The sequence below is a fragment of the Magnolia sinica genome, chromosome 14 (assembly GCF_029962835.1).
Source record: "Magnolia sinica isolate HGM2019 chromosome 14, MsV1, whole genome shotgun sequence".
Classification (NCBI taxonomy): domain Eukaryota; kingdom Viridiplantae; phylum Streptophyta; class Magnoliopsida; order Magnoliales; family Magnoliaceae; genus Magnolia; species Magnolia sinica.
This window is the reverse complement of record NC_080586.1, coordinates 2484423-2506085: the sequence shown is the minus strand read 5'-3', so window position 1 is coordinate 2506085 and position 21663 is coordinate 2484423. Positions and strand designations below refer to the sequence as shown.

At 41.2% G+C, this 21663-nt stretch overlaps 2 protein-coding genes across 9 annotated transcripts; both read right to left on the bottom strand.

Annotated features, from left to right (window-relative positions):
* Window positions 1-8270: 8270 nt before the first annotated feature.
* On the bottom strand, window positions 8271-14702 carry LOC131225105 (uncharacterized). The gene is made up of 4 exons (XM_058220531.1): window positions 13110-14702; window positions 11983-12563; window positions 10115-10630; window positions 8271-8706 (listed from the first exon to the last, which is right to left on the bottom strand). Exons 1-4 carry the CDS (start codon window positions 13339-13341, stop codon window positions 8569-8571), a joined length of 1467 nt encoding a protein of 488 aa, XP_058076514.1. The 5' UTR covers window positions 13342-14702; the 3' UTR covers window positions 8271-8568.
* Window positions 14703-14838: 136 nt separating this feature from the next.
* On the bottom strand, window positions 14839-20532 carry LOC131225106 (two-pore potassium channel 5-like). 8 transcript variants are annotated; one of them, XR_009161203.1, is made up of 5 exons: window positions 19359-20532; window positions 17669-17720; window positions 17527-17578; window positions 16443-16566; window positions 15160-15298 (listed from the first exon to the last, which is right to left on the bottom strand). XR_009161203.1 is itself a non-coding variant. In XM_058220532.1 (2 exons), exons 1-2 carry the CDS (start codon window positions 20348-20350, stop codon window positions 15151-15153), a joined length of 1140 nt encoding a protein of 379 aa, XP_058076515.1. In that variant the 5' UTR covers window positions 20351-20525; the 3' UTR covers window positions 14839-15150. The 8 variants fall into 8 exon arrangements, 1 of the variants encoding a protein (XP_058076515.1); XR_009161204.1 differs by having other exon boundaries at window positions 17527-17575; XR_009161201.1 differs by lacking the exon at window positions 17527-17578 and having other exon boundaries at window positions 17639-17720.
* Between the last annotated feature and the right edge of the window lie 1131 nt (window positions 20533-21663).

The window sequence follows — 21663 nt, the reverse complement described above, 5'->3', positions numbered from 1 at the left end:
CGACCCATGGGCCTAATACACATCTCAATGGGTCATATGATATGGCCTAATATACATCACAATGGGCTACATCAATGGGCCGCACTAATGGGCTGTACTAATGAGCCCCATAAATATATCAAGGTAGGCCTCACAAATGGGTCACAAGTATATCAAGGTGGGCACCTCGAATGGACCACAAAATACATCAAAATGGGCCCTACAAATGGGCCACAAAACACATTAAAGTGGCCTTAACAACATACCTCATACACACCAAGGTGGGCCTCAACAACGGGCCATATATATATCAAGATGGGTCCTCATATGGCAAGTGGGACACATCACATGGACCATATATACCTCAAATGAGCTACACCAATGGGCCTTATGTATATCAAATGGGCCACACACCAAATATAAGTGGTGATAATGATTTCCACCATTAAAATTCCTAAGGCCCGCCATAACCTTCATTTCCCATCCAATCTGATCATTAGGTCACAAAGGCCTAGATTTAGACGAAAAACAAATATCAATTTGGTCCAAACTTGGTAGCCCCAAGAGTTTTAATGGTGGACGTTCAAACCCACTGGTTCCTATAATGTGGTCCACCTGATCCTAGATCTGTTTTATTTTTAGTTTCAAGCCCTAAAATAAGCTTTCAAAATGGTTGGACAAATTGGATGCAACACATGCATCATGGTGGGGGTCCACATGAACTATGGATTTGACTCATTCTTTAGCTCATGTCGTAAAATGAGCTTTCAAGATGGATGGACGGTTTGGATGCAACACATGCATCAGGGTGGGTCCCACTGTCCAGGTGTGGACGGTGTGAATAAAACACATGCATCATTGGTGAGTCACACATGGGGCCCACCATAATGTTTATTTGCAATCCAACCCACTGATAAGGTCACACGGACCGGGTGAAAGGAAAACAAATTTCATACTGATTCAAAACTTCTAACCCAAAAGGGTTTTAATGGCTGACGTTCAATCACCGCTGCTCTTTTTTTTGCTTGTGTGGTCCACTGGTTTGGATGGCATTGATAAAACATATACGTCAAGTGGGTGGGTCCCACCGTCCAATGGTGTGGACGGTGTGGTATACATCATACGTGGGTTCCACCATCCACTGTTGTGGACGGTGTGGATAGAACACATACATCTTGGGATCCCACGTGGGGCCCACCATGATGTTTATGTGCAGTCCAACCTGTTGACAAGGTCACGCTGACCTGGATGAAAGGAAAAACAAATTTATATTCACCCAAAACTACTGTCATACCCAAAAGGGTTCAATGGCAGACGGTTCAATCACCACTGCTTCCTGTGACGTGGGCCACCTGATCAATGGCTGGATGGCATGGATAGAACACGTACATCACGGTAGGTCCCACCGTCCAGGTGTCGACGGTGTGTACAGAACACACACCAAGGTGGGTCCCTGCCTCCAGCGCACGTAGCTGCGTGCGTCAGCAGCAGCAGGTGCTTCTGCTATAATTTTGTTTTTATTTTTTTGAAATCTATCATTTTTTTTTGGGTTTTTCGGTTGTAGGGCCTGCATCAACAAAATCCACCCCACCCATTGGTCTTTACTGCTCAAGACAGACCAAATGAGCCCAATATTGAGCATATTTTGAAGTACAAAAAATATTAGAGTGGATTTCAATGGTACAACCACTATCTTCTATGCTATGACCTACCAAATTATCGGATTAGCTTCATTTTTCGGCTCAACGCCTAAAATGAGCTAAGGAAAGGTATGGACGGCTTGGATTAAAAACATATGTCAGGGTGGGGCCTACATGGACAACCCTTCCCAAATTTATTTATTTATTTTTTTGCTGCCGTCAGTACACCCACTGTCAGCTCACACTTCACTTGTTGGCAACGTCCAGCGTCCTTGGACGCTAGACGGTTGCATATAACACATATATTTAAGGTGGGCCCCACCCACATACATGCTACCATGGTGGGCCACCAAATGGTTGGATAGTGTGCATGAGACCCACATCAAGGTGAGGTCCCTTTGATGAACGGTTTGGATATCTTACAACTTATTAAGTGGGCCACAAAATAAGGAGAGAAAGAGAGAGAAAGAGAGAGATCGAGTGATGGAGGGACCCCGCCACTATGGGCCCTCCCTTGCATGATTTGAAACATACATCAAGTGGGTCCTATTACACGTGCGCCCATCGAACCGAAAATCAACGGTGGAGATCCTTTCTCCACCAAATGTAAGGTCTAGATGACCCTATCCATACTAGGAAAATAAACATCATGATGGGGTCCATGGAGAATGGCCCCATCGTGGAATGATCAAGTGGGCCCCATCATGATGAGGATCAAGGTGGTCCATCGGCCACATCAAGGGTCCAAAGTGAGATCCATACCATCAATCAGTAGGCCTCGCTTGGCCCATCATCAAAACATGAAAAATCTAGCCTAATAAGCACCCATCTTTCATCGCTTATTCCTTCTTCCGCCAACACGATATAGAGCTCCAAAGGACGGACTTTAACGGTTGAGATTAGTTTTGGAGGGTGGGGATGAGAGATAGGAAGGTGGGGGCCACATATGGTTTCTCCATGGAAACCATGGACGATTTTCTCTTTGGGGTTGCTTGGGAGAATGAGAGAGAATGAGAGAGAGAGCGAGAGATGATGTGAGAGGAGTGATGGGAGAGAGGGATGGTGAGTGATGGGTAGGTGTACTTAGTTGTAAGAGAGTGTTGACTTTGGGGAAGGGGTGGTTGTACTTGGGGATGGGGTGTGAGGTGTGGGAGTACTTGACATTTGACATGATTGATGGGATTGATTTGAAAGGTTGTAGAGATTTTCTTGAGATTTTACAAATGCATGGTGTTTCTTCAAAATAAACGCCGGCTCACATCTTCCGACCAGGGTATCGCATCGGTGCGCAAGACGTGGCGTTGGAACCGCGGCGACAGTGCGGTCGCAATGATACAAGTCTCAGATTAAGCTGACTCAAATTTACGGGATACGACTTAGGGTCATGCGTAAACATCAATTATATGTCGCAGGTTGCCAGAATTCGACGGGAAGGATCGCAGGAGTCGTCGGAACAGTATAGGTTAAGATACGGGTCTTATAGAAATGTCCGTGAATCAAAACAGAATCGCCGGGATTGACAGTAAAATGCATGGAAATGACCGTGAAGTGAAGGGAATTGACTGTGAAATGCATGGAAATGACCGTGAAGTGAAGGGAATTGACCGTGAAATGCATGGAAATGACCATAAAGTGAAGCGAATTGACCGCGAAATGCATGGAAATGACCGCGAAATGCATGGAAATGACCGTGAAGTGAAGGGAATTGACTGTGAAATGCATGGAAATGACCGTGAAGTGAAGGGAATTGACCGTGAAATGCATGGAAATGACCGTGAATCAAAACGGAATCGCTGGGATTGACCATGAAATGCATGGAAATGACCGTGAAGTGTAGAGAAATGTCCGTGAAATGCATAAAAATGACCGTGAAGTGAAGGGAATTGACCGTGAAATGCATGGAAATGACCGTGAATCAAAACGGAATCCCCGGGATTGATCGTGAAATGCATGGAATTGATCACAAAGTAAATGAAATGAATGAAATTGACCGCTAAGTGAATGAAATGGATTTTCGACCATCGACCTGATGGAATCTTGGAAAATAACTAAGTTAGTTGGTTAAAGTAGCTTCTCCTACTCCAAAATCATATAGGCTACATCAAGTAATTAATTTTAGTTTAGAAGATATTCTTGTTAAATGAATAAAGAAAGAAATGTAAAAAAGAGAGAAATTTATATATATATATATATATATATATATATATATTATATGTTTTAGAAAAAATTATAAGTAAAATAAAGTTCTCTATGTAAAGAAAAAATAATAAATAAATTGTAATAGTAGTCTATCTATGGTTATGATTATAATCTATAGCCATAGGAGCCGCTAGGTGGGCGTGGCCCCATCGGACAGGCCAGCAAGGCGGGGGGTAGCGCTGGGGAGCCCACCCCCTTTATGGCCATGGACAGACCATCTATGACTACGGTTATAATTCGCAGCTAGAGGTCTGTCAGTATCATATGACATTACCATTCTATTTTGAACGTCTACCGTTGAAACCTCTTAGGATCACAAAAGTTTTGGATCATTATGAAATTTGTTTGTCCTCTTCATCCAGGTCTCTGTGACCTTATTAATAGTTGGATGGAAAATAAATGTTATGGTGGGTCCTACAAAAGTGTCAAGGGTGAAAATCAATTTTCTACTGCTCTATGTGGTTTGGTCCAGTTGATCTTTGGATATGATTTTTTTTTTTGATAATGCTCCAAAATGATCTCGAACTATGGATGAACATTGTGGATATAATAAATACATAACTGTGGGGCCCACGTTGATTTCTTTTGAACCGTTCGTACAACTCGGAGTTCCAGGAGCGTCAGCGCTCGTCTTCGAGCACCAGCCGATCCGCTTGAAGGAAAAAGCAGGGGCATTTTCGACCTTTGGGAAGGCGTCCGTACTGCTGGGGTTTATTCTGGTAAGGTAAAATGAGGTGGCCTCAAAGTGTAAATGGGCCATAAATGGGTCGTACAGTGGTAAATTTCTCTAAATCGGGTATTACCTAATCCTCGGGCACAGATATGGTACCGTACGTTGAGGCTTTCCGTCTTGTACATGTGGGGTCCATGATTCAGTGATCCAAACCGTTGGTGTGGCGGGACCCACAATGAATGGTCCATGCACCATGTTACCCGAAGATGGGAAGATCCCAGCTGTAGAACATTTTGTTGTCGGGGAGTAATTTAATACTCCGGCTGTGTATGATTCTTGGTACGCAGGCACTGAGAAACTGTCATATGTTGCATATATTTACTCAAAATAAACCGACTGGATTATGGAACTCTGTGTTTCAAAGTCCACGACCCAAAATCAGATTGGCTGAATAATCCTGACCTCTGATTCGTAGACACTTAATTGCTGAAATAGGGCAATTGGATATTTCCATTTTTAAAGGTCCAATAAACGTCCGCTACTCCGATATTATTTGGGTCGTGATGCATACGAACTGGGAACCATAATTTGGACGGTTTGATTTCGATTAGTTGTATTGCAATTTCTCTAAATCGTATATTACCTAATCCTCTGGCACAGATATGGTACCGTACGTTGAGGCTTTCCGTCTTGTACATGTGGGGTCCATGATTCAGTGATCCAAACCGTTGGTGTGGCGGGACCCACAATGAATGGTCCATGCACCATGTTACCCGAAGATGGGAAGATCCCAGCTGTAGAACATTTTGTTGTCGGGGAGTAATTTAATACTCCGGCTGTGTATGATTCTTGGTACGCAGGCACTGAGAAACTGTCATATGTTGCATATATTTACTCAAAATAAACCGACTGGATTATGGAACTCTGTGTTTCAAAGTCCACGACCCAAAATCAGATTGGCTGAATAATCCTGACCTCTGATTCGTAGACACTTAATTGCTGAAATAGGGCAATTGGATATTTCCATTTTTAAAGGTCCAATAAACGTCCGCTACTCCGATATTATTTGGGTCGTGATGCATACGAACTGGGAACCATAATTTGGACGGTTTGATTTCGATTAGTTGTATTGCAATTTCTAAGTGCCTGCGTATCATCCATCACAATCATCCAGAGTATAAAAATCCTTGGCTTTGTTGAATGGTAACTGTCGCTTAATTTCATATCGTAACCGTCTGTTTGTTGGCCACCCACTGAAATACGGTCATAGGATTTTCACATCTGGGAGATCTTTGTTGCATGGATCACACAAAGTAGGGCAGATAAAACCAACGATTTGGATGACTGAAAAAATGTTGCCAGCATGAAAAATCATGCTCAGTCCAGTTATAGATGCCTCTTAGCACAGCTCAAACCATGCTTAAAAGACTCATTGAATCTGATCAGACTCGTTTGGCCCTGGGTCGAGTCACGAGTCACCCAACTCAGGGGTGAGTCGTAGTGTAGACCAGATCAGGTCCCACCACGTCTGAGTCGCACGTGACTTGGACAAGTCCTACTGCAGTGAAAATGGCCCAGCCTGGCAGATTCTCCAAGCCCGGTTGAAGCTGTTTACATGGGCCTAGGCCCATAGTGAATCCATTCGTTTTATCTCGAATCCAGTCCAAAGAGGATGGATCCACACAAGCCCATCAGCCTGTCTGATGAACAGCCCAGATCGAGCATATACCGGAGCTCAAGCACGGTTCTGCTTTACGGGCCAGGCTTGGATAAACCACGGCCTGTAGAGTCCTTCAGTATCACAACAAGCTTGTTTTAGCTGTATTGAAATGGGGCCCTCAACGAGCCCGGCCCATTTAACTTTTGAGAATGAAAGTTGGGCCCAAACAGGCCCAGTAGCGTGAAAGATAGGATCGAGGCCAGCCCACGGATGACATTAACAGGCCTCATATAGAAAATTTTGTACAATATAAGCCCATAACAGGCCCATTTATTTGGGCTTGAAAACTTGGACATGAGGCGACTAATGGGCTCAAAAATAAAAATCCTACCTGGCGATTGGTGGGCCTGACCCGAGATTAACATCCCTAACTGGCTGTGGCTTTGCTGTTCAATTTGTAGAGCTTGTTTTTACTACATTGATTTAAGTTTTAAGTTTTTGCAAATGGGGGCCAATCGTTCAGTGATCCAGACAGTTGGTCTGTTGGGCGTCGAGGTAGATGGGCCATGCCTCGAAAATATTTTTGATAGAACAATCCCAACATTTTAATTGGTGGCCTTCAGATAGACGGTACTAAGATAAATGAAGGAAACGTGCACATTGAACTTGGAAAGGTCCCCAGATTGGGAACTAGGTTCTTCCACTGAGGCAGATATCATCTATCAATGGCATGACCCCACAGGGAAATGATCTGGACCATTGAACCATGGACCCCGCTTTTACATACTGAAAACTTCGAGTGTATTGTACATGCACATGTCGCAGTGTACTCGGGCTTTTAGATTGACAAATGGGGAAAATGGTTCAGAGATCCGACCGTTGATCTGATATGAACCGACGTGGATTATGGATGGACAAAAAAAAAATAAAAAATCCACATAAGATGATTCTATCTTCCAATCTTTTGACTTTTTTTCATTTTGAATGTGCAGCATTGCTGTATTTCTCTTCTTAACCATTGCAAATCTTCTATCAAGGTTGTTTTGGGGCATAGCCCATCAATGGTTGGAACCCAATAGACCAATCATCTGGATCATTCAACTGTGGGCCCCACACGTCCAAACCGACAACCCAACCGCAACCGTTGGATCCTTGTAGAGCAATGTGGATCGCTTCTTCCATGGAAGACTAGCTTCTTTTCTTTTAGCTTGATTAATGTAATTCATGCACTCATGACTTAATCCAATGTGTTAGTCAGCATCCGTCGATTGAATTCTAGATGCCGGCTCGAGTTACGAATATTGAATACTTCCATCAGAAAATGTACATCTTCTGATCAGGTGGGCCAGTAGTCGACAGCTTTAAGTGAGTTAGTTTCTCATTAAGTACAAGATTCTACCACAAAGAACACTACCGTTTTGGCATGTTTCACTTCTTTCAACTTGTAATTCGGATTTGGGTTGTCTATATCTACCAGAGCTCTGCTGAAGGAGTTTTGACTCGCCTGGAAGGCCAAAACTATTGTGATCCATTTGGCTTGGGCTGAAACCAATGGATAGTGGGTTAATGTGAACTATCTCGTTCTCCAAAGAAACTAGGTCGAATCTATTGGTTCTAATGAAGAGATTAAGTAGAAAATCCAACCATAAAAAATTAGAAATAATGGAGTAATTTAGATAGTTAAGGCACATTAAAGTTGTTGTCTTAAAGATAGATTTACCCGCACAATGAAAAACCTTGATGCACTGGTCCTCAACAATTATGCCCTCATGATACAATAACTCTCCTCTATGAATGATAGCTTTAATAAGGTGCACACACGATCTTAGTCAGATGAATTGAAGCATGCTAATGCTGATTTGCCCAAAAGTATGTTGCGAAAAGAAAACTAGAGGAAAACTGAAGAAGAGGGAAGATGGTTTTTATAGGGCACCATTTGAATGAGAAAGGATGAGCCTTTATAGGGGAAAAAAGATGTAGCCAATAATATTGAGTTAATGCATGCGGCTCTCTACCTACATGCACATGCATGTGATCACACACACGACCACACTCATCAAAGAAAGAGTCAAACCACACTATGCCACACCTTATCATGAACATGACCACGGCCGCACGCATGTAAGGTTGATCCCATGGCATACTTTTAAATTCCAATACATACATTAAGTGAATGATTTTGATATAAAGTATCGGATTTCTCATCTCCTCTCCAATGTGGGACTAAATTAAACACAATTAAAGCAAGTGGGGTTAACTTAAGACATATGCGATTTTTTCCTCATTTTTTAAGTCCTCATTTTTTCTTTTTATTCTAACAGAATCGGCTGAGTCAAACTCAGCTATTGTGGAGAGTTGGTTGTAAAGGAGGACAGAGATGATGCAATTACGTCATATGGAAAATTAATGAACTTGAGTCACTTTTTGGGAGAGTGGATTAGGACATCGAAGTCACTGAGAGTCCACTCAGTGACCTCGTCTTTGCCGCTGATGAATATCTCCGTCCCGACATCAATGGATGTCCATACTCTTCTTGCAGGAGGGGTGCCAGGATCCTGCAATGGAGAAAGGAGAAGAATGTCTAAGCTCTCTGATAACAGTATTTAATAAGAAAGTTCTCAGCTGAGATTGGACGGTCAAAGGAAATCTTGTACCTATCATTTGGAGAGGAGAACATGGAAATTGAATCAAAGAAGAAGTTGCCTAAGCACCCATGAGAATAAGTCTGTGTTTGGATGCACTATAGAAATGAATTGCAATTGCTAGTTGTAAAGTGGAAACAACCAAATTGCAGTTTTTTTTTGCCTTAGCATTCATGCTCCAAATTGTGATTATGCTACTTTCAAATCAGGCTTCAAGGGACATAACTGCGATTCTAGAAATCATCGCTAATCTTTATCATTTTGTCTTGATTGAACAGAAAATTCAATTTGATTCGCCCGTGTGCATCAAAACGCAGCCTAAGTGAAATGGGTAGGAAGCATTTCTAGTTTCTGTTGTGCATTGGATTTCAGATCCAAGTGTTAGTGAGATGACTAACTGATTCCAACTATGGAACTTTTAAGGTTGGAAAATTCGTGGGAATTTCTTAGTTCTCAGGCAAAAGGAGGAATTGAGGGACCTCAACTTGCACATACAATGGCTACAATCAGTTCTAGCATATCTACTGTTCTTACTCATTGGTCAACATACAGTTGATGAGTTCATACTCCATACATGGGCCTAAACTCATATGAACTGCACTAATTCATACGAATTGAATTGTATCAATGGATACCATGCAAGCAATATCTGGTTTAGCGAGAGTTTGGAGGCATTATCAAATTGAATAGAGATTGCTAGTCTAGCAAGTGGAAACAATCCAAATTGTAATTTCCTTAGCATTCGTCTCAAGGGTTTGCACTCCAAATTGCTATTACGTTACTTTCAAATCAGACCCAAAAGAAATGTGTCTGCAATTTGAGGTCTACTTCCTCGCTATGAATACTAGGAAGCATCATTAGATTATTTTCACGACATCTTCATTAAAGCACCTCAATTCACTTGCACACACAAATGTAGTCTCATTCTAACCAATATCCGATTTAGTGCGCATTTGGATGAATTATCAAATTGAGTTGCAATTGTTAGTCTTACAAAATGGAAACAATCCTAGTTGTAATTTCTTTACCATTCATCTTGAGGGTCTATGCTCTAAATTGCAATTACATTACTTCCTAATCGGAACCAAAAGAAATGCATTGCAATTTGAGGGCTACTTCCTCATGACGAATACTATAAAACATCATCAACTTCTTTTCATGTCTTTTTTATTAAATTAAAATTACACATCTCAATTCACTCGCATACCCAAACGCAATCTACTGCTATCCATCTTTCATCTTTCTAGTAATGTATAAAGAACAAACCAAACACGAAACGGGTGAGTAGGATATTTACTGAAGGCAGGATCAGATGACTGACCTGATAGAAATACAGTCTACTTGAAATGCCACCAACATCGAGCTCCCATATCCTTGGATCACCAATCCACCCTTCTCCTTGTTTGGACGGATATCCATACTCCGCCCATATAGGGTGTGGCAATATCTGAACTAGCTCTTGCGCTTGAGGATTGCTATAAGGATCACAGAGATTAAAAGGCGGCTCCAAGTGCACGGCATTACCAGGGGAGCAGTAGTAGTGGTAAGCAGAGAAGGGGAAATTGGCAGTGTCATTCCTGTAAATCTTCTCGTCTTTGGGGGTAATGTGGTAGGGTGGGCAGGCATTCAAGTTGGTAGGGCTACACCAAGATTGGGTTTCAGGGTTGATGATCATCTCACTATATCTGGTTACGTCGGTGAGCACATCCCCGTCACAGGGCATGCCGTTGTTCTTCCAGCAGCTGCCGATGTCTAGCAAGTAGAATTGGCTTTTGGGGCCTCCCCCTTGCTTCACATTCAGTGAGAATTTGACCTTGAAATTGGGTGATTCTGGCAGCTGAAAGAGTAAGGAATCAGTTGTCCTTGTTAGGTTGGGAGACCTTAGATGTGTGTGTGTGTGTGTGTGTGTGTGTGTGTGTGTGTGTGAGAGAGAGAGAGAGAGAGAGAGAGAGAACCAATCTCTACTTGATCAAAAGAAAAAAGAGAAGAAGCAAACCACAACACAGATTTATGCAGTTCCTTTCGGTACGTCCACAAATTCACACCGATCCACTATGCTCAAAGGCAAAAAATGAAGAAACAGCTCTCAACACAATAATCTCTTTCTCATGACAGAATATATATACCCCATAACAAACTATGGTGTACATAAAAACAGCGTGTGAAATTACGAAATTGCCCTCGGGGCCGGGGCGTAGCCAAGCAAGGGGTGATGCCCCCCTGCGACCCCCGGCGAGGAGCTCAATCCACAACAGTGCTGGATGGATGAACGATACATCTCTGATGATCAGACTCCACAGATCATAACAATCTACACATCCACAGAATTAGTCCTGAGATTTTGCAAGCGAGAAAAGTTTTCAATGCAGGTCTGCAGTTTTTCCTTAATCAATGGCTGTCTGTGCCTTTTCCACCACTCCATGAAAAAAAGAAAAAAAGAAAAAGAAGCAGCAGTTTTATGTTTTGTACAAAAAGAGATTCTTCAGTATTAGGCTTTGTTTGGGAAGTAACTAAAATCAATATTTTTGTTGAACACATCAGTTTGGTAACTTGATTTTGTGCTCTACCAAGCATCTGGGGTGGTGTGGGAAAACGAAACCCAAGTGGGAAGGTCATCAGTTTTGCACCACTCACATTCATTTCGGCAGAATATCAATTGGAGGAAATCGATTGCAGTTGCTGCTCCGTATTTTAGTGTTAAGAATGTAGTAAGTATCGTGTACTGAGAAAGCGGGAAACAAGTTACTTTTAAATGAGAAAAATCTTCTAAAACATTCAAAATCCTTGAAGGATCATTTGGATGCCTGTAAATGGGGCTAACTGTAAATGATTTACAGGTAATGGTTTACAGTTTGTGTTTGGATGCTGAAAAATGTCTGTAAATGATTTACAGCTTTCAGCCCCATTTGATTTACAGGCAAAGGGCTGTGATTTCATTTACAGGCTCTCCATTTACAGCCTAACAGCTATAAATGGAAAGATTGGCTCTTCATTTATAGGACTTGAACAATTTACAGGCTATCCAAACAAACAATCATTTACCTGAAAATCATTTACAGCTTACAGCCAAACAGGACAGGCTGTAAATGATTTAAACCTGTAAATGATTTACAGCTTGAACCATTTACAAGCATCCAAATGACCCCAAATGAAAGGAAATGAGAAAAGAAAAGAATCTTTTACACTTACTGTCTTGAGCATTCCTCTTGTCTGATAATGGTAGCCACCAGAGAATCCTTTGGTTGCATCAGCTCTTAGATACATCATCAGCCATGGATATCTTTGTGATGTCTTCAGCTTATGACTGAAAACCCAACTCCCAACTCCAACTCTCTTCTCCCATACCACCTCAAAGAATGAAATATCATCTATCCCACCTTTAATATCAACACCCAAATCATAAGAACCATTGAAACCCCCTCGCATCTCATTCCCTAACAGTTGAGTCTTTTGATGATAGAATATGGGGTGGTTCATGCACCCAATTCCAAAACATGGGAACCTTCCTGTTGGCAGGAAAGGCACCACCTTTCTCCCATTTTCAGGGCAAAATCCAGATAATGTATCAAAGTTTCCATTTTTCAGCATCACCATCCAAAATTGCCATGGATTTGGAGTGCTTGCAACTTCACATAAAGAACCCAAATACAGTTCTTTCTCCACTGCATAAAGGTCTGGATTGTTGAGAGCCTTTGGGTTCAAACCTGGGAATGATTTTCCTACCCCAAGTTTGTTCTGTTCTTCTGTTACTTTATACTCCAAAGAATTATCTGCTCAATCGAAAGAGAAACAAAGACTGTGATGAGGATTGCATATGAAGAAAAAGAAGAAGATGAAGAAGAAAACACCATGAAAAACTCTCTGCATGTTTGTTTTAGGCTTAAAATGTAGTTCTGAAGTCGTAGAAAGAAACCCATGAAGATTGCTTCTTTTGTATGTTTAAATGCAGTTATGAAATCATTGAAAGAAACCAACAAAGAATTTTCTTTGCATGCCATTTTCAGTTTTGAAATCCTAGGAAATAGGAAGTTCCATCATCCATCTGTTTTGGACTTAAAATGCAGTTTTGAAATTGGTAAAGAACCCACAGGATTTTTTTTCATGCATGTTGCTTATGAGTTTAAAATGCAGTTTTGACATCACAGAGAGAGACTAGTTCTTTCCTATTTTTTTCTTCTTTTTTTTTTTATTTGGTCTGTTTATTGGGATGTTGAAATGCAGTATTGAGTCAGAGACAAAAACCATGAAGATTTTTCTCTGTTGGTTTTGAGCTTGAAATACATTTTTGAAACCATAAATGTTGGTTTTGAGCTTACTTAAGAAATCAAAACAGTCGGCTGCTCTAGGACTTCCCATCTCAGGAATTTCATTGCCAACTTCATTGCAAAAATTCCAGCCTTCAAATGCCACTCTCAATCCATCTCTTCTCATGCCTGGATCACCCACTGCTGAAATATACCTTTGTTCTGTAAAACAAAAGAAACTGAAAGAAAGCATTTTCATCATAATAAACAACACAAAAAAATGATTTTCCATGGATCTTTTCATGCAAGTCTGCTGAGAAAGAAGAGAAGAGGGTCTGAATACTTCAGAAAAGGGATGCAGCTTGCAGGTGTTGGCCTCTTTTTGATTTTTTTAGTCCTTTTATCATATGTAGATCTTTGTTGTGTTCTTTCTTCTTGCATTGGTTTCTTTCCTAACACACTTATTAGTATCTACAAGCAAACAATTGAGAAAATTCATGAAAGATAGCCCCTGATTTTTATACAAATAAATAAGATTTACTTCAAATGAAAGAAAGAAAGAAAGGGACAAAAAAAATCAAATGAAAATTGAGAAAATTTGTGGGCATTTTTGGTAATTTTCATGACAGGTGGTTAATGATGCACAATGCTGAAAACTGCATCTAAGTGTGTCTAAATGCAGTTGCCTCAACTATTTGAAATTCCCGTGTTTTATTCCAGGGGATGAAATGACTAAAATGTCCTAGTACATTTTTTTTCTCTCAAATTCAAGAATTGTGAGGCCCACGTCTCCTCATATGACATCCAACCCTTCCAATCTCATCTGATGATCATGGAAGCAAAAAATTCTAGCCAATCAAATCATCATTTGGGTTATACAATAAAAAACAATGCGCGCCACTCAAAAATATTGAATTTATGTGGCCCATCTGATTATTGGATCAGCCTGATTTTTGGCTTGTACCAGTTGGACAGATTGATATCATATGAGTACCAAGTAGGCCCCACAATTCTCGATTTCACCACTTTTTAGAGAAAGATTGAGGGTATTTTAGTCATTTTGCCCCTCGAAATGCAATGGAGCAAAAATCATTTTTATTTTTAATTATGTTTTAGATAATAGTATTTGATCATTTATGAAGGAATGCTGAAGAATAGGGTCATCTATTTCCATTTTCCAACCAACACATGACAATCGTAAGAGGTGGGTGGACAGAATGTTAGTTGAATAAGCAATAATTGTCTTCACCCCATTATCAAAATACTTTTGACTAATGTTAATTCTACTCACTCGGGCTTACTCTCCACTGGCTTGGTATACATGGGCAGAATCCGGACCATTCATCAGGTGGACCCCTCCATGAATGTGCCCAGGCCTGAAAAGCAGGCTGAATAGATGTTCTTGAGGGTGTCAACGGGTCAGGCCAGTCCTTCAGTTCATCTGACAGGGTACATCACAGGCCTGGTTCGAACCTAGGCTCGGTAGATAAAGTTTTAAAATCTGCACGAGAATAGGGCGGAAACTGTGCATTTGGGGCCGACCATCTGGTTATTTCAATGGTGTATGAGAGATACCGAAACAATCCCTCCCATCAGATGATCCTAACCATCTGATGTGACACAGTTAAATCTGGATCCTTATATAAATTGGGCATTTTCATTGGACAGCTAGCTTAATCTGAGAGGGGAGTTATTGGGGCATGGTCCATCCTTCCATGGGCCCCACCAACTGGTTCAAGTTAACAAAAAAGAGAGAAAACAGTACTATTTCGGGGCCAGATAAAAGAAGAAGAGAAAAGAATGAGAGCCAACTTGCTGTTGAATTTTCTGCCATGAATTTTCATTTGAGTTCATTACAGTAAACTGAAGGATATCATCATACATTCCCACCCTCTTTAATTGTGAGATCCATCTTCTTCCACCCAAATCTCAGGTGATCCACTGCACCCAACTTCCTTTTCTTGCAAAATTCAATTGCTGTTTTCTCCTCTGTGTCCATCATCATTTATTTACACAATGGGGGAATAACAGATAGTCAGTCGTTTCTCCCCCTTTCCTCGAAATAATGCTGATGCCGTTGTTGTCGGGACAATGCCGGCAACTTTCTTTATTGTCATCTACGACTTTCTAAAAGATCAGGGAGTGTTATCTTGCCGGAGTTGTTGGGGTCAAGCTTGTCGAACTGGGCGCATATCTGCAACACATCTTTCTCCGCAATTTTACCCATCTCTTTGAGCTTGTATATCACATATTCCGATTTACTGCAGACACAAGTTGAAAGGAATAAGTACCATCTTTAATAAGACAAAAAAAGAAGAAGAAGAAGAAGAGAGAATGTTGCCATTTCTAGTCAACGATCAAGAATTTTGTACTTGGAGCATGAATTTTTTCTTTCTTTCTTTCTTAGAATTAAAATAGAGGCGTGGAGAGCATGATCTATTCTTTTATATAGGTAAGCGCAGTGCTCAGTCCACCCCCCCCCCCCCCAACAAAAAAATAAATAAATAAAAATAATAATAAATAAATCCTACATGGTTTTAACAAACTGATATTTCCACTCAAAATCAAATGTCGCCGATAGCAAACACGGGCATACATGCTCACAAATACAGTAAATATATTTAGTGGTAACAAACTAAAACTCCCAAAGCTGCCACCACAGCAAGAGAGTCACGCTTTCACTGAGTTTTGAATAGCAGGGTTGAAGCTTAGTGGGCTGTAACAAGGACACTCCATTTCCTGAAAAACTGTCATCCAACGGACTCAGACATTTCAATAAGAAAAAACAATTTCCTTTTTTTCCCCCCTTACAGATAATAATAAAAAAAATAAAAAAAAATAAAAAAAAAAACTTTTCTCCATCAAGGAAAGGATTTATTGAAGAAGCACAAGGGGCGAGAAAGTTCAAAGTCCATCAAGGTAATGGATAAATGTCCCCCGTACAAAGGGAAGGCTTCTTATACAAGCATGACATCAATACACATAGCATGCACCGAGAGTCAGCGTGCACACATCTCCCCGCTATACATGATGGAAGGGAATCTAGCGAGCATTTCAAAAGCCCATTTTGGAATTCATGTAAGATTCCTGTCCAGCGTTATTCAATGGCAGATGATATGCAAGCGCCAACCCTCAATACACACTGTATGCCAACAAATGGTGTGCCTTTACATAGTTCTTATGGTATTTTAGTTGCCTAGATACACTTATCTATACTCGTATAATAATACATTCTTCAACATTATATATCCATATTGCAGACGTGTCGGCTTTTCAGGGTCCACATCTCCAACCCATCATTTTTGTCGGATATTGTCATACATGTCCATGTGTAAATTACATAGGTCATAGAGCTTGTGCATTTCATGAACAATATCATGTTGGGGAGCATCAATGGAGACATACCCCATTTTTGGCATCACCAGCATAGCATGCCCCGGCAATTGCAGCTGTTGCCCGGATGATCAACGATCAGCATTCAGCCTACTTTCATTTGAAGGTCCAGCTGTTTGTGCATAGTCAGCCCCAACTGCAAGACAAGCTCACATTAAAAGCAACACATTGTGTTATGCTTGACTATGGACCCATTGATGCTTATAAAGGGGAATCCATCTAAAACTCTCGAGAAAAGACCCAACTTTAAGAGGATGCTGCTAGAGACACTGCGAGAACTGAGGCCATCCATGATTAAATGCCAACGCCGCCTCTCCTATTCTCCATGCATGATCTTGCTTCGGGACAAAGTAACAATAATGCATTGCTAGCAGGCATCTTAATCACACACCAACAGTCATATGCCTAGTGCTCTTCTTTGCATCTAATCAAACAGACAATTGACTCAAAAAGACAATTGACACGGACAAACCCAAAATTCAAACACCAAACAATATCTTCCGTAAAAGAACCAGAGCATCTTGAATCTCAATAAAAAATGATGGGGAGCTCACTCGGTTCTATCAAGAGAAATCCAAGGTAGGAAGGAATGACTTTGCTCAAATGAACAAAACACTGACTACGAGTTGGTCGCTGTGGTCGAGTCTGCTGGTAACTAAAGGAAATGCTCAAGAGCAAGGCATGGACTGTGACACTACGGCCGTCATCAAATGCCAACAAAGCAGTTTTAGAAACTCTCAGAAATGTGTTTCTTTTCCCAGTGGAAACTTCCAACAAGAGCAATGCATAGAACAAGAAGAAATTTCGAGAAATGCCTTTTTCCTAACAAAATGCTACCGAGTGGTTTTAGATTTTATTTATTTATTTTTTTTTGAGAAATTCCTTTTTCCCAACAGAAACTTCCATGAAATGTCTCATTCATCATTCTGAGAGGATCGTCAAGAGAAGTCATCAAGAGGCACCTCTCTGGGATTACAAAGAGAAATGCTCTACACCAGGAGGGCATAATTCTCATCAAGGATATCGGACAGCTGCTTCTTTGCTATAGAAACAAAACATGCTCTAAAACCAGAGTATTGATGCGTGTAGAATTTACTTGTAAGGGTGGGCCAGACCAAATCACCAACCGCTATTAGATTAGCACCCTTCTGAAGGCAAAATGCAAGGTCAGATCAAAAGAAGGAAATAAAGCAAAAGAACCAACTCACTATCAATGGCTACAGGGAATTCTCCTGTACCTCACAGAAAACAAACTAGATGTCCTATGCGGCAAATCTGGCTAGCCAATACCTGCAATACACCAGAGAACCATGCCTAAATGCAATGGAAATTATCTTGACATATCAATGCAATGACTGTCCGAGAAATTGCTCAACTTAATAAAACAAGATAATTCATGCTCCAATGTCCCAGCATGTGCTGATGTTTCAATGAATCCAACACAGGAACCTCCTTCAACATGAACCCATGATTTCTTTTCATGATTAATATTGAACCATGATCGACAAGCTGTTAATGTCACCAGGGGAACCCCCCTCAATGGAGAGCATATGTTATCATCCACATGCAACTAACGTTCAAGATTATTTTATTATTATTATTTTTTTAAATTGAAGTTCTTTTTTCTCATAGGAAATTGTCTTTCACACCCCTCTCATACAACTACCTTCCAAGAAAGACTTTTTAACGTTCTTTTTCTTTCCTTCGATTTCAGATTTTTCATTTCCAGACAGGATGATCTTGAGTTCAAAACATAACTAGGAGACATAAACTTTCTTTGACCTTAACTGTGACTTGCCTTCCCAGAAACAATGTTCCATACCAAATGCTTCGGGCTACACATGAGGAGCCAAGACCACATTGTACATCTAGCCCTCAGGCTAAATAGTTTCTTCTTCTTCTTCTTCTTCTTCTTCTTCTTCTTTTTATTTTTTATTTTTTTGAGATTTCTAAATAGGCAAAGTATATTCAAAACATCAATCATTCCAACCTTTACCACATCAATGGTTAAAAAATTCTACATTAGCACACTCAATACTACTGCATCTCAACAATTTCCTAGGAAACAGAACCAAGCAAAATTAGAACAAAGGTATTATTTCCTATCCATAAGGAACTCCGAGGTAATGGCTTTGACATCTCCAATTCTACATTCACACCAAATTACTGATCATGGCCTGTTCTCCAACATCTCTTATTCATTCCAAAAAATGGAACATACAAAGAAGGGCCATTGAAAAGAAATTCTGCAAATAAAATGCCATAAATCCTAGCTTCTCAAGGACCAATAAATGAAGAGTCTTCACTACAAAACACATAGAAACAGCGTTCGAAATTGTAACAATCAAGATCAATCAGCAGTCTTTGGAATCTGAAAACAGCAACCACTAGTCCAAAATCACAAAAGCTAGCAAAAAAGTGTTTTTTTTTTTTTTTTTTTTTTTTTTTAAAAGAGTATAATTCACACATTCTATACAGAGTTATCTGCCACTTTGATAGTGAAATTATGAGAGAAGTGGCCTGAACTGGTTAATTAGATTGCTATGGTAGCATTTGGATGCACTACCAATTGAGTTGCGATACTTATTCTAATAAGTGGAATTGAATGGATTGTGGTCACTTCAGCAAGCATTAACATATGACAGATCCAGCTCCAAATCGTAATTGCTCTGAAGTAATGTAACTGCAATTTCTCACTATGGATACGCGGAAATGGTATTGCAATTCAGTCATTTCCTCTTTGGCTCTTCTTTAGCAGAATTGTTCACAATCAAATTCACTTGGGCATCCAAACGCAGCCCATGTCAGTTCACAGTTATTTCCGGATAGCTCAAGCAAACATTAGTTAATTACAATTTCAGAACTTACAACAATCGCAACAGGCACGAAATGCAAACAGAGGAATCAAGCAAGTATCAGAAAACAAACCTTATAAACCCGTTGTTATTGACATCAGCTGCAAGCAAATCCTCCACAGTCAAATCCCTGTCCAAAACCCACTTCGTAATTCTCCTGTGCCGCTTGTCGATCCTCGCCTCTGCCAAATACAAGAACGCCCGTGCCACCGCAAGCGTCGAGAACAAAAGCCAGATAGAAGCAAACAGGCGGCCGGGCAAGGTCTTGAATGCCCGGTCCCCGTACCCGACCGTCGTAACTGACATAACCGACAAGTAGATTGAATCAACCCAATCCAAATGCTCAACGAAATACAAAACCAGAGACCCCATCCCAATACAGGAAACAACAACGCCAAGGGCCAACCCCACCTTCATCCTTATCCTCATCCGCCCTTTCTCGGCATCGAATATGTAGTTCTTGGCGAAGGCATCGGCGCCACCAACACGGATGCTGGTGAGAATCATGTTCTCCTGCAGATCGAGAACGTAATTAACAACGCCACTGAGGAGGATGTCAAGGAATCCAAAGCCGAAGAGAACAAAGACACAGGCGAAGACCTTCGTGGCGGGGGAAATTGGAGCGATGTCACCGTAGCCGATGGTGCACATGGTTACAATGCAGAAGTAGAGGGCGTCAACGACGGGGTGTGTCTCGATGCCGGAAAAGTGCTGGGGATTCAAGGAGTAGATAGCGACGCCGAGGGAGAGGTAGATTAGGAGAAGGACGGCGGCCTGTTTGATGATGGAATTCGATTCGAATGGTTTCTGCATCTGGGGCTTGAGGTCTCGCATGACGGCCATGGCAGGGGCGGTCCTCGAGCGGTGCAGAGAGGATTTCTGGCGGAAATTGGAGGGTGGTAGGTGAGGAGATTCAGAGGGGATTTCGGGAAATAGGTCTTCGATTTCTCCGAAGATGATGCGGTTTTTGATTGATTGGGGGATTGGGAAGGGGATTTCTTCATCTGGGAGGAGGTTTTGGATGTGGGTTTTTGGAGGGGAGCTGAGAAATGGCTCTGTTGCCATAAAAGAGCTGGAAGACCCGCTGTACAATTCTCACAAACAGAGAGAGAGAGAGAGAGAGAGAGAGAGAGAGAGAGAGACTGTACAATTCTCAGACGATAGAGAGAGGGAGAGAGGGAGAGACCACTGTAGAATTCTCAGGAGAGAGAGAGAGAGAGAGAGAGAGAGAGAGAGAGAGGGAGACCACGGTAGAATTCTCAGGAGAGAGAGAGAGAGAGAGAGAGAGAGGGAGACCACCGTAGAATTCTCAGGAGAGAGAGGGAGAGGGAGAGAGAGAGAGAGCTGCCTGGATGTTTGGATTTTTATTTTTAAAACAGGTAAAAACAGGACATTCAATGGATTTGCAAAGCCTAAAGGTCAATCACACGTGTTAACATGTCACACGTGTAAAACGATATTTCATATTGTGGGCCATACGGTATATATGCTCTGGCTAAACAACAAGGCTCTTTATCTTCTCAGGTTGGTTACAATCTACAAAAAAAATAAAAATAGAAGGCTAAAACAAATCTTTCCTAGCCCTCCATTTTTTTCGTACACTGTGTGGCCCACCTAAGAAGTGAAACATCATCAATCTTTAGGGCTGAATATATAAACAGTGCAACCCACCTGATTGAAAGCTCGGATCACACAAACCTATTTGATTTTGGCACGTGCATCTGCGTGTAGATGGACGGCTTAGCAAACCTCAAGTTCTGATAGATGGACGGCTTAGCAAACCTCAAGTTCTGATAGTTTAGCAGTGTGTGATAGTCTGTACAGATGCACTTAGAGCTTATACACGTCCCGTGTATCTCAAACGAAGCTCTTCCGAACGGAAACGGATTGGCCATTCCCCTGCCATCGGCCAATGGCCGGTGGTCGGTGCTCTGTGGGACCCACCATGATGTATGTGTTTCATCCATTCCGTCCATCTATTTTTTCAGATCATTTTATATCATGAGACCAAAAATGAGATATATCCCAATCTCAAGTGGACCATATTACAGAAACCGTTCTAAATGAGCGTCAACCATTAACAACCTTTTGGGGGCCATAAAAGTTTTGGATCAAGCTTATTTTTGTTTTTCCCTTCATCTAGGCCTGTATGACCTAATTAACGTATTGGATGTTAAATAAACAGTACAGTGGGCCTTAGGAGGATTTTAATGGTAGATATCCAATCACTATTGTTTTCTTGTGGTGTGGTCCACCAGAGATTTATATTCTTCTCATTTTTGGTTTTAAACCTAAAATGATCTATAAAAATGCATGAACGGAATGGATGAAACACATACATCATGGTGGGGTCCACATAGCACCGACCATCAGCCACG

Bases quoted from the DNA above. Each gene is read 5' to 3' on its own strand.
- LOC131225105 (XM_058220531.1), bottom strand. From the start codon at position 13,341: ATGAAAAGATCCATGGAAAATCATTTTTTTGTGTTGTTTATTATGATG. The intron at 12,564-13,109 runs GTAAGCTCAAAA...TCGATTGAGCAG, and splicing joins CGACTGTTTTGATTTCTTAA to ATAATTCTTTGGAGTATAAA. The intron at 10,631-11,982 runs GTAAGTGTAAAA...TTACTCTTTCAG, and splicing joins CAAGAGGAATGCTCAAGACA to CTGCCAGAATCACCCAATTT.
- LOC131225106 (XM_058220532.1), bottom strand. From the start codon at position 20,350: ATGGCAACAGAGCCATTTCTCAGCTCCCCTCCAAAAACCCACATCCAA. The intron at 15,299-19,358 runs GTTTGTTTTCTG...TTGTGTCTGCAG, and splicing joins AATAACAACGGGTTTATAAG to TAAATCGGAATATGTGATAT.